General features: G+C 40.4%; 1 protein-coding gene and 1 long non-coding RNA gene across 3 annotated transcripts in view; one reads left to right on the top strand and one right to left on the bottom strand.

Moving 5' to 3' along the window:
* Positions 1–4221: 4221 nt before the first annotated feature.
* elavl4 (ELAV like neuron-specific RNA binding protein 4) overlaps positions 4222–12517 on the top strand; it is a 77889-nt gene continuing 69593 nt past the window's right edge. For both annotated transcript variants that reach the window (XM_059503956.1, XM_059503955.1), the window contains exons 1-2: positions 4222–4346; positions 4904–5032. In XM_059503956.1, the coding sequence (XP_059359939.1) occupies positions 4299–4346; positions 4904–5032 (177 nt within the window). In that variant the 5' untranslated portion in view covers positions 4222–4298. The remainder of the gene's footprint in view (positions 4347–4903; positions 5033–12517) is intronic.
* LOC132097945 (uncharacterized) lies at positions 4343–12448 on the bottom strand. Its single transcript, XR_009422802.1, has 5 exons — positions 10553–12448; positions 10000–10414; positions 6178–6236; positions 5105–5199; positions 4343–5026 (listed from the first exon to the last, which is right to left on the bottom strand). It is a non-coding gene; the product is annotated as an uncharacterized LOC132097945 (long non-coding RNA).

Below are 12517 nucleotides of genomic sequence, written 5' to 3'. Positions count from 1 at the left end.
CCATTAATAGTGCAGCTTACTGATTTGCCTGCAAATGAACAACCATATGACTTGCGTTTCAGGAGGACAGGCATTGAGACCCTCGGCTGCTAATTTTCAGGTTATGAGCAGAGCGGTGAGTGTCAGAAGCAGATGAAGAGAACGGGGTCATCTTTAATAAGACAAAATTGGCAATGATTTTTTCCTCACGATCATATTTGATGGCAAACTACAACCAGCAGGGCAGCAAGGGTAGTTTGATTGATTTTAAATAATGAGGAATTGTGCTGCACGATACACCCTTCAAACTGAACATTGAAAAGCTGTCCTTCATGGTATGTCATTCCCTAACATCTCCAATTATCTGGCTCCATGCCTCCTTGTTTATTTATTGAGACTGTCAATTCGTATTATGAATCGGGCGCCAAAAATATAGATCCCCTCCTCGTTCTTTTGTGTCCACACATGCTTCAGGATGCACGCGATGTACATCCGTATGCATGCATCTGTGAACAAGAAAGCAGGAAATAAATTGTAGGGGAAACAGAATCACAGCAGATATTCCTATGACAATTATGATGTTCCTGCAAAAGCAGAATTCTTCTCATCATGCTGGTCCTGTCATGCAATCTGCCAAGTGAACAGATGATTTAATGAACCCATCAATCATAGAATACAAAAGCGAAGTATAGTCCACTTCTTGATCCTCTGATTTTTTAATTGGTTCCCACGAGATCCAATTGTTTTTCCACATCAAAATAAGTTTTACCCCACAATTATAACTGACTCTGCTGCTAACAATCATGGGTGATGGGTGTGATGCCAACGACTAAGATGGCAAAACTGGATTGCGTTAAATATTAAAGATGACACTTTCTTTTTGGGGTGGAGGTATTTGAAGCAAGGGTTATAAGAAGAGTCAACTTGTGTCTTTGTGGGTGTGGGTATGCGTTTCCAATGTGCCCAACATGTTTTTGGTGGTGTACAGGGAAACCCTTTTTAGACGGACCATGTTGGGACTACACGCATGAGTCTCTTGCAGTGAATGGCAGGTCATCTGCATGGAACAGACAGCACACAGAAGAAGCGGTAGGCTCTGAACAGGCTCTATAAAGACACATAGAGTCACTATGGAGACAACAATCAGAATCCCCCTGGGATCCCGGCGGACAGAAGAGGGAGAATGAGAGGCAGATGACTCTGGAATTAAGCGGTAGGCTCCATGATTCAAGTGACAGCCCATCCCAGTGCATGCACACGTATGCATACCATCTCCTGAACGATTTTTAACCAGGTTTGTTATATATGATAAAATCCGGTATAAGCTTGATAAACAGAAAATCCTGCAACATCAATAACACAATTACAGCGAGAGTGAGAAAACGGTGCTCTTTACATGGTCCCTCAGTAGCATGCCACACTTGGTGGATTCTTAACTTCATAAGATTTGCCTATAATGTTATTATTCTAAATGGATTAAGCATTAAAAGTTGCAATGATGACTCGGTGGAGGTACAAACTGCTCTGTAATAGCATAAAACAAATATGATACAGTTTTAAGTAATGGCTCATACACACACATAAACAAAAATGGTAGCATTCTCTTTCATTCTCCAATGCTCTCTCCATCTCCTTTTTTTATTTGGCTTTAGTCCACCCCAACAGATGGGTCAGTGTCAATAGGCTGCTATTAACTGGACACACGCCTCTCTTGGGGCCTGGAGACCAGATCATACTGTACCATACGCAGTTTTCAAAAAAAGAAGAAAGAAAGAAACAGAATAACTGCTTTGTTATTTTGAAAGAAAAACATATGGTTTTGTGGTTTGTATTGTACCTGAGTTTAGCTGCCTCCATTGGCATAAAGATGATGGTTAGGCATAGACAATGTGATATTTAATATTCAACAATTAATAGTTAATCGTTTAGCACAAAACATCGTAATTAATCTTGACTAATTTTATCTACTCTTCCTAATCACAGCTAAACATTTTAAATTAAACATCTTGTGAAAGTCTAATTTAGTATGCATATTGAATATAATTTTTTAATGGTAAGATTACAGTGCTATGCAGTCATTGGCTGATGGGAATTCATCTGCTAGTCTATGACTAAATCAATGAATAACAATGATCTCATGATTGCTCATACTTTTTAAAGTTTGTCTATATAAAATAATTATAGGGGACATAAAACACATTTTAAAATCTAAAGCCGACAATGAGAGTCACTAAAATCAGTTATTTATAGTAAAAAATAAATACAAATAAATTAAGTTAAAATAAATATTATGATTTAAATATAGTTTGATTACTGCATTAATCTATAAAAAAGGGCTGCACAGAAAATAACCAAACAAATGTTGGACAAGAGTCAGGTTATGTGTTATTCTATGCCATTCTCAAACAAAATTAAAGGGTTTGGTTGTATAATTATTGAGAGGACAGGACATTCTGGTTTCTTCCTGTAATAAAAGTGAAAGTGATGTGACATTCAGCCAAGTATGGTGACCCATACTCAGAATTTATGCTCTGCATTGAACCCATCCAAAGTGCACACACACAGAGCAGTGAAAACACACACACACTGTGACACACCCAGAAAAAGTGGGCAGCCATTTATGCTGCAGCACCCGGGAGCAGTTGGGGGTTCGATGCCTTGCTCAAGGGCACCTAAGTAGTGGTATTGCCAGCCCGAGATTTGAACCCACAACCCTAGGGTTAGGAGTCAAACTCTCTAACCACTAGGCCACGACTTCACCACGACTTTTTCTTTATTATGTGGGAATCTGCATTTAAATTTTATCTAGCTATTATTGTATTATGTTATTTTATATATTTTTTCAATCTTTTAAAATACTTCTGATGAATTATAATGATTATATTTGAGCAAATACCAACACAACACTATTGGAAGGCAACAATCTGTCTTTGCAATCTAATAATCAGGCATTATGCCCATTGTTCCAATAGGTAATTAAACACTCAAGCCACAATTTCACTGCACAGAACACAGTATCAAACCAAGCAGCATAATTGAATCAATTGTGCTAGCTCTTTCAGAACTAACCAAGGTCAAGTAATATTATGTTGTATAGTATGAAACAACTTCACACAAGTGCTGCTAGCAGAGTAACCACAGGTGTACAGTAGTTCTTTACGATAACTATGGATATGTTCTACTGACATTCGACAACCAGAAAGTATGGCATTTATATATTTTGATTCATTTGTAAGTGTCGAAAAGCATTTTAGGGCTATTGTAGCTATGTAAACAGTGAATTGGAAGCGTTGAATTGTGTACAATTACATCAACGTCTTGCTCTAATGCTATTTTAGAGAAAGAGATCTGTCCGTTTCACAAATATGATACGCCGACATCTCAGCTGGAGTTTTCTCAGGCGAGGTGCCACTGGTCAGAGTTTTCTTTATGTTATTGGTCTATAAATCAATCCCGTTCCCATACATCAAATATGGATGTCGCAAGGCAACTGAGGCACGGGGGGAGGCGAGAGAGAGGAGAACGGAGGTGAGTGGGTGCCAAAGCGATCAGGTGTTCCCCACAAGCAGCAGGAGGAGAGCCGTGAAGCCAGACGAAGAGGAAAAGATGAGCCAGGAAAGGCAGATGTGCCTGTGTCATGTCTGTTATAAACAGTCTTCCCACCTTGTGGTAACACTGTGAACTGTAACTGCAGGAGAGCGTGATCGAGAAATAGAGAGAGGGAGCGAATGGAGGGTGGGGTGGGGGTAAAGAGAGATAGAGAGAGAGGGAGTGTGAGGAAGGGAGGGAGCAAGGAAGGAGAGAGAAAGAGAAAGGGTGAGGATGGAGAGAGGGAGAGAGAAAGAGAGAGAGAGGAGTTTAAACTAAGAGCTATGTTTTGGGACGAACTAATCTGCTAGAGAGCAGTGTGAGGATCGGAACGCATTGTGCAGGCGAGTGTGTGGAGGACAGATAAGGGAAGAAGCCCGGCAGACCGACTGCTTGTTTTAATGTGCTGACTCTGGGGAGCTAAAAAAAAAAAAATATTGACTCTTCAGTCGTGCGGCGTGAGCCAGGGCACAAGCGCCACATTTAACAGAGGTGCACCAGAAAACACGGGCGCGAGAGAGAAGAAAATACATCCAGCCAGACAGCACATATAGAGGATTTCTCCTTCCTTTTCTTCTTTTTTTTAACCTGTTCATTTTTCTTTCTTTTTTTTTTTTTCTCGGGACTGATTCCCATTTCCAGTAGAGAAAAAGGAGCCGTTGAGCCGAGAACGCAAAACAAAAAAAAAAAAAACACCAAAAAGTGACAAGAAAAGAAACACCACCAACAAGATGTTTGAAATCAGCCGAACACTGAATGCTGCTTTGTTGAGCAATGAGGTAAAGGAATTGGATTTTCTTCTTCTGTCACCTCACTTCTCTAAGTGTGTAATTCTGTCGTGTGTAACATTTCTATGTTTTATCGGTGTGTCCCTGCTTCTAAATGTGGCAGCTGACAGGTCTAAATGAATGTGCAGGGATTGAGCATTTAGGTCCAGTTAAACGGCTGCTAGCTGAAGGCAGAACCTTTTTGCTCACCGGGCGTACTGTAATGGATGAGAGACTAGACTCGCTCTCTCTCCCTCTCCCACGCACAATCATTTCATTTTCTCATTTACTCAAAGCAAGATAGCTGTAACTGCTGAGCTTGCTTGATGACTTGCCCATCTGGGGCTTGCACTGACTGTGTGCGTGCGTGTTTGTGTGTGTGTGTGTAGAGCGAATGTGAACGTAAGCACACGGCTCTCTATTACTGTGGCAGTCCAGTTTTCTCTTTTCTTCCACCTCTTGCTTTTTTCTTTAGCCTGTATATTTCGTTAAAACCTTGGCTAGCATTCTGTTCTCTTCCTCTTCTCTTCTTTTCTCCTCTTCCCTGTAAACGTGCACCTCGCGAGCAGTGTCTGAAGATGATGGTAAGGTGTTCACAGAACTCGGCAGTAGCCCAGGCGGAAGGCTCCTTCCCAGGCAGGGGCTCGCTGCTTTTCCCCCGAGATCCATCCAGCCAACTGGGGGCCAGGGCTCTGGGGGTAAGAGGATAGACGGATCCATCAGACAAACGAATGAGAAAATAGACAGCATAGTAGAATAAGAATACTAACTTCATTTAGGTAAATGTGTGCAGCCCTTAGGCTTGAATTAGCCAATGTTTTCATGCCTCATTGTGTGATGAAACGGCCGCCCACTCCGACTAGATCTTTCTATCAGTTAGCCAGAGAGAAAGAGAAAGAGAGAGACAGATTGCGAGAGAAAAAGCAGCTTGTGTTAGTGTATTGTGCATTATTGTGCATTCCTGCTCAGAATGTGTTTGTGCGGTGGTGTACTGATGCCTGAAATTGAAAGTGCGTTGTTTGTGTGTGTGACTGTGTATGCTTAAAGTAATTTGAGAATAGTAATGTTAGATGGCTAAAGGACAGATTTTTATATGTACATTTTGTTTCAAGCATCATTGTGAATTTCCAACAACTTTCTGAATATGTTGTGCAGGCGCTCTGCAGCCTTTTAGCACATTTCACATGCTCAAAAACATGTGAAATAGAAAGCATGTGTCTTATTAGTATTATGTTACCAACTAACTCAATAGGTGGATGGCTAGTGTAATTATTAAATTTTGTAGCACATAAAAATTAAGTTGTTTTATTTCTCCACTGATAAGTGGCCATAATTGAGCATACTAATACTGTAGATAATAGCTGGCTAAGGCTTTTTCTGATTATAATGTGTTTTTACTCAAGTCTGGAGCTATGAAAGTAGATAACCATCCTTTACGTTATCATTCAGTAATTTCTGATCTTTTGCTACAGTCTTGGGGGGGAAGAGAGATGGTTGTATGGGAAAGCCCTGGTTTGCTGGCTGGTGCTGTAAGCGCCGGTCGGTTAAGAATAAATCCCTGACTTGGTGCATTAAATCGACACAAAACTGTGGGTGTCTAATCTGTGATGGGCTCTCGTTCCTCATCTCCACAAAACAGGATCAGCCTGCCTGCCTGGAGCCGCACCACATTCTCACACAAATCAGACTCATACTGACAGCACTGGAGCTCCTCTGCCAGTGCACAAACACACACGCAAGTGTACATACACACACTGCGATCGCATGAAGCTGGGTGTTCATCGGCAGAGAGAGCAGATTTTTAAACCCTTCTTTGCAACCTTTCTGAGGTGCATGTACACACTTGCCTTAAAATCCTCCGCAGCTCAGGGATTTGAAACATTTTGCATATTCATCCAAGCTCTAAGAAGATAGAAAAAAGAAACAAGGCATGTAAAGTCACAACCACAAATATTCTCATTTGAACTACAACATTTTTAAAAGTTAATCAGGAAAATCATTTTCATCTAGCAGTCAGTCACAATTTGGCCTGAGAAAGCGGAAAATCTATGCAACATTTAATATATAATGAAAATTATTGACAGCGATATGTATGTGTCACTAGTTGTTGGGAACCGTGTGATTGCGCAAAGTGTTGTTCTAGAATTTTCACATTGGCAGAGCACTGATTCAGTTCACAAAAGTAGAATTTTTTAAAGATGGTTTAATGAGAGGTGGTTTCTCTCCGTTTCTCTTTCCACCTCGAGAGACTGTAAAACAAACTGTTTAACTGTTCAGCTTCTGCACTTTTCATGTTAAATATAGAATTAATAGAATAAAACATTGATATATTATTTTTTCAGCTGCTGTGTCTGGCATCATTTCATCATTCTATTTTTTACTGTCAGTTGTAGTCATTGTACATTGTCATTGTACATAGTATGTGATTATTTGTTTTATTTCTGGATATAAAATATGCCGTAGCTGATTTTCTTGTTTTTCGCTTCATTTGGATAATAAATTGTGCTGTTTATTCATTTGGGAACAGGAAAATATGTCTTTATCTCTGCAGGACTGTTTTTTTCTCCTAAAAATCTGCATTTGTGACTCACATTTATCTGCAAACACACAACTCACATTTCAGATTGTAATTAACCAGGTTAAATCAGCCCATCGTTACAGTGATTAATTGTGCCTTCATTAACTGAAGCCAGATCATTTGCATACATTAAATCATTGTACAGAGAAGAGGTAGAGGTCTGTCTAGGCATTTTTTGTGAGAGGGAGATTTTATTCTCTTTTCCAGTTCTCTCTCAGTATTTTTTATTTTATTTTTACATGCATTAAGTTGCTCTCATACATCTTGCAGAGCAAAACGACTAGAACATTCCATCTGGATGGAGCTTTTTCAATTATATTTCTATATGCGCAGCATGTGTAGAATTCATATATCAAAGTAATGATTGTATTTTATGATTAAGTAAATCAATCAAGCAATGAAAACACTCAGAGCTAGTTCTGAAGATGTTTTTACAAACATGAAATGACATTAAACGGCAAGCGCAATCATAGGAAGCAATGGATCGCTAACACTGAGATCATTTATTTATCAGCGTGCTTTAACATATACCTATTAACAATCTGGAATAATTGAATAAAAATAAAATGTTTTATTTGCGAAAGTAGCAAAACAGATGCAGCACATAACAGTAGTTATGTTTGATTTTAGTATTCTCGTGCCAAGCACTCTCATGGGTTCTCGAGCATCCAGAAGACACTGAAATGATTTCTAATCACGGTTAATAACCGCAGTGTTTTTTTTTAATTAAGCATGACACATTGCCACTCGAGATACTGCGCTAAGCAGGATACGGTGTGATTTCCAATTATAAAACATTTTTCAGCATTCAGCACAAATGATGGAAACCTCTGAAATAGCACAATAGTACAATTATGGGAAAAACTGCACGTTCTGACGAAACTACACTGGATTTGGTAGGGTTGTGGGTATTAATCCAAACACATACAGATTTGCTATTTAAAAAAATTTCAGTGCTGATTGGAAATCCTGTTCATGTGCACACACACTCCAGCAGTCCATGGGTTACAGCTGCTCTATGTCAAACGGCAGTGCGCTTGCTTTCTAACTTCATTTTTTAGCCACTTTTGAAGGTTATGTTCACTCCTAAATTTGTTGGAGGGAGCTGAGAAACAAACAGAGATGAGGGGGAGAGGAGAGGGAATTGAAGAGCGATTGGCAAATGTCTGCTGGCAGTGCGAAAGATAGGCAGGGTCATCTCTATTTCACAACAATGATTAGCTCTGCCCATCTGCCGGCTCGACAGGCTCCTCCTGCTGTGATTGCAGTGTTCTCTGTTCGATGTAGCCCTGGAAATTAGTTCATTTGTGCTGCTCAACCCCAGCCTAACTGTACTGAGAACAGGTGCAGAATTCTACCCCCGCACAAAGCAGTAGTGAGCGTGTACGCATGTGTGTGTGTGAACACTTTACGCCAAGCAGCAAGTAAAGCAGACTCATCAACTGTGAAAAGATTCACATCTTGCAACACAATGGCAGTAGATTGCAGTGGATCAACTTCCTGTTCAAAAATAAGAACCTTTTTCTCCTTCTAGTACGATGTCTCTCCTCATTAGCGTTCACCTCAGAATTCCGACATCAATAACTTTTTACTTCTGTGTATATTTAGCCTGCCACAAAAGCTAAACCTAATATGACACTAGCACTTTATTCTTGCTGTTGAGAATTTTAAGTACTTCCCATCAATATTCTATCCAGATTTAATTTCCGACGCCTCAGTCAAGGACAGCCTCAGTCTGTGATATTGTGCAAGTGTGGAAATGGCACAGCCATCACACAGAAAGATCTGGAGCCTAGAGCCTTGCAGCTTCAGAGGCCGCAGCTATTGTCAGGGCGTTTTGCCATTTTGGAAGAAAAGGCTGCAAGAATGAGCTATTTAACCCGTGGGTCACTCAAAGGTCACTGCGCACACACGCACATGGCATTCGGGAGAGAATTAGCCACCTCGCACTGCTCAGACTCACGGGTGTGCTTGTGTAAATGAGAGAGCGGAGAAAGAGACTCCTGTTTCGTAAACTAGCAATGCTGGACCACCTGTTTTTAATAGGCATACGCCAAATGTTGCACAGAACTGCATCCAAATACTGAGTGAGCATTATGGTGACGCTCTGAGCTCATATGGAATGCAAATAGATGTGAAATTAAGAGAAACTAAACAGCATATTCTAAACTGTGTGAAACCAAAGTAAAAATAGTTGGTGTTGTTGTATTTAAGTAATCTGATTATGGTAAACACATTTATTTATTTGTCTAAGCACCACAATATCAGTGGCATTAACAGAGACAACATTTACTATCTATCTACCTACCTACCTACCTACCTCTCTCTCTCTCTCTCTCTCTCTCTCTCTCTCTCTCTCTCTCTCTCTATCTATCTATCTATCTATCTATCTATCTATCTATCTATCTATCTATCTATCGGTTAAAGATCTGAGCTGGTAACTGAATAGTTATACATTCAAAGCCCAGAAGAGGTGTCCACCTTTGTGCCCTTATGCAAAACATTTTGACCAGCCTTTTTTTTTTTATGGTAAAACATTATTTTCTAATGTATTACATTTTTTAAATGTGAAAATAAAACAAGCGGGATAAATGTGTTTCCTCCATCCCACATTGTGTGGCACACAAAACAAAAAAATAGCTATGCTCAAGATCAGTGTTTGTCTACCAGTAAAAAAAATGAATTAATTAATAAAATAACAATTCTACATTTTTATTTTAGATTCCAGTTTTGTTCTATTCTATAATAAATACCCTATGCTCAGGAATAGTTTGACTGCAATAATGGCCCAGCTGACTACCGAGTTTGGATCTAACTAGGGGCAAACCCAAGCTACAATACACAGGGGACCCTAGATATCCTATGAAACGTTGTCTAAGGATGCATTAGCTCAAGCAATTTGGCTGCAGAGCTATAAATGCTGGCAGTTTTGTGTTTTCAGGCATAAGCATGTTAAGCAGGTAAAGAGGATGAGAGTGCTCATTAGGAAACAAATGTAATGAATTTAAGTTTGTACTGTCAACACAAGAGTACATTTGTGTGTGCATCTCGCATAAACATGACACACAAACAACACACCTCACTTACATATATCCACTAGCACACCCGCAGTGCTTCAGGATGCTTGTGCATGTGAAAGTAGACGTAAAAAGCACCACTGGGGGCCATCACCAGTGAAGCGAGGAGCAGGTGTCTCCAGCCAGCCAGGCAGAGAGAGAGAGAACCAGGGCAGCCTGCCTTGCTTGAGTCTTAGCCCCACCAGTGCTCCACTCGCCTGGGAGGACAGGTGACATCTGACCCCTGTGCCTATCTAGTGGAAGACTCTTCCTCCAGGGACGACAGTTAATACTGAAACTCTGAGCCCTGAGTCAGTATGAAAAGATGTGATTTTTTTTCCCACTGTCTTTGCTTTTTGATGATTTCACAGGGACTGGGTGTTGATGAGGAGAGCAGCAGATTGGAGGTCTTGAAAACTCTCCCCTTTTTCTCTTTGAAAAGACAGCTAAAAAAGAGTCAGAGAAGAGAGGGGTCAGCGTGAGTGATACAGGCACTATGACCTGGAAGTAAAAAGCCTGTGATTTCAGCAGCAGGGGGCGAGTGCTGGCGATGATGGTCCCCAAAGAAAAACATGTTCACGTACCTCTCTCCACATACAGAATAAAGGTCTAGTCTTCATCTGGAGTTTCAGGGCTGTGATTTCTGCAGGGAAAAAGAACATCAAAACTGAGGATTCAGTGAACAGCAAGAGCTTTGTGTTTCAAGTGAGACTATTCAAGCAAAGCCATAAAAAGATACAAAATAAAAGAAAGACCAGAAAAGGGGGGGAAATTACAAAGGAAGAGTCATTTCTATGGCTAAGCCGGCACTCAAGACAAGAATGCATACTAAAATACACAGTATTTCCAAATGCAGAAAATAGTTCATGTTTTTTTCAGCACCGGTGCCGTTTTATTCTTCCAGAAAAAGAAATAGACATTTTAATGATTCAGTATTTCAGGAATGATGATGGAGTGATTTTTAAAAGAGGAACGTTAAATGCTTACGCAGGAATGTGTGTTAAGTGCATGAATGCTTGCTTGTCTGGTTTACCCCGGCTTGCTTAAGTACTATAATTAATGGTTTTGTTAATTGAACGGGAATGGCGAAGGCAATGTAGTGTATAAAGCAGCACAAGTAATTCATCAATTTCACTCTTTTTCTCCTCCTCTCATTCTCTTCGCCCACGTTTACTTTTACAGCTCGGAGACATTAGTTGTTGAATTGTTCAGCCTACAATCTTTTAAGATGAACTCGATTTGAAATTAAACTGGCCACTTGGACAAGATTTGTTCCCTCAAACTGAACAAAACACGCTGCTGTTTATTTACAAGAAAACAGATTCCAGAGACTCCTTGAAAAACTCCATTCATTATGTTGGAGTGCATGTTAAATAAATTAATAAAAGCAGTCACGGGCGATTGTTATTAAAGAAGTCCAATCATCCATCAGAATCGGGCAGCCATTTTGTAGTAGGATTATCCGCGTTGCTATGACACGCAGGCTGTTTCTAAAGTGATAAATGTGCTCTCTGCCTGAATGATAGCCTGTGCCCAAGAGCTGACACGTTGACAAACGGCGCTGTTTCCCCGAATTGATAGTTTCTGAGCCCATACATTTCATTGATTCGTTAATTGTTCGAGGGAGTTGGAGGCGCCTGACTGTCATGAATAAATGATAGATGCCTGGCATGTGTGCATTACTGAGGAAGACCTTTGAGGCGTGGTGTTGCTTCCTCAGAGACGCCAACCGTCCTCTTCACAGCCCAGAGGAGCTGCTGGTCCCCGTTAGTTTCCCCTCACATTAATAATGCATTCTCTCTAACAGCAGTGTTCAGCATTAAATGCTTTGCCATAGAGCCTGTTCAAAAACATCAATACAAACTCACTGAAATAATCCCATTTCAGGGGGGGGGGGTGGGGGGGTACATATGCTAATTGCTTCTTAAGGCATTCCTTCTGTCTACAGCTAGCGGCCCTTGTATCTTTTTCTCTTTCTGAATCTTTTCCTTTCTCTCGTCTTGCTCTCTTCTGCTTTGATTAAGTAAGGCACCATGAATTCTGGGAGAAAGGCAGCATGGGTGGAGGACAGTGGTGCTGAAATACTGACGATGCTTTTCCCAGGGCTCAGAAAGACAAGGTGATGGAGTATCTACAAACACGGAAAGATAGGTGGGGGAACAGGGGGAACGAGGAAAGGAAAAAAGAGAGATCGATGGCATATTTCTGTTCGATTTTACCCCAGAGATATGAGTTGTACCTTCAATATCAATGAGCTAAAAATGACATACTTTTTTCAGATAACTTACAGTAGTTGCTCAAAATCAAATTCAGTCTGCACAACTTTGAAAAGATACTATATGATTGCCATGTATCATGAATATCAAAGACATATAGATTTGTTAGTCTTGTGGTACACTTTTAGTTTAGCATTTGAGGGGACTAGAGTTACAAAACTGACCTGTTGTGTATAAATAATTGTGTGTGTGTGTGTGTGTGTGTGTGTGTGTGTGTGTGTGTGTGTGTGTGTGTGTGTGTGTGTGTGTGTGTGTGTGTGTGTGTGTGTGTGT

This window comes from Carassius carassius, chromosome 21 (genome assembly GCF_963082965.1).
Source record: "Carassius carassius chromosome 21, fCarCar2.1, whole genome shotgun sequence".
In the NCBI taxonomy this organism is placed as follows: Eukaryota; Metazoa; Chordata; class Actinopteri; order Cypriniformes; family Cyprinidae; genus Carassius; species Carassius carassius.
Note: the sequence above shows the minus strand (reverse complement) of the source record. Positions and strands in the feature narration are given on the sequence as shown.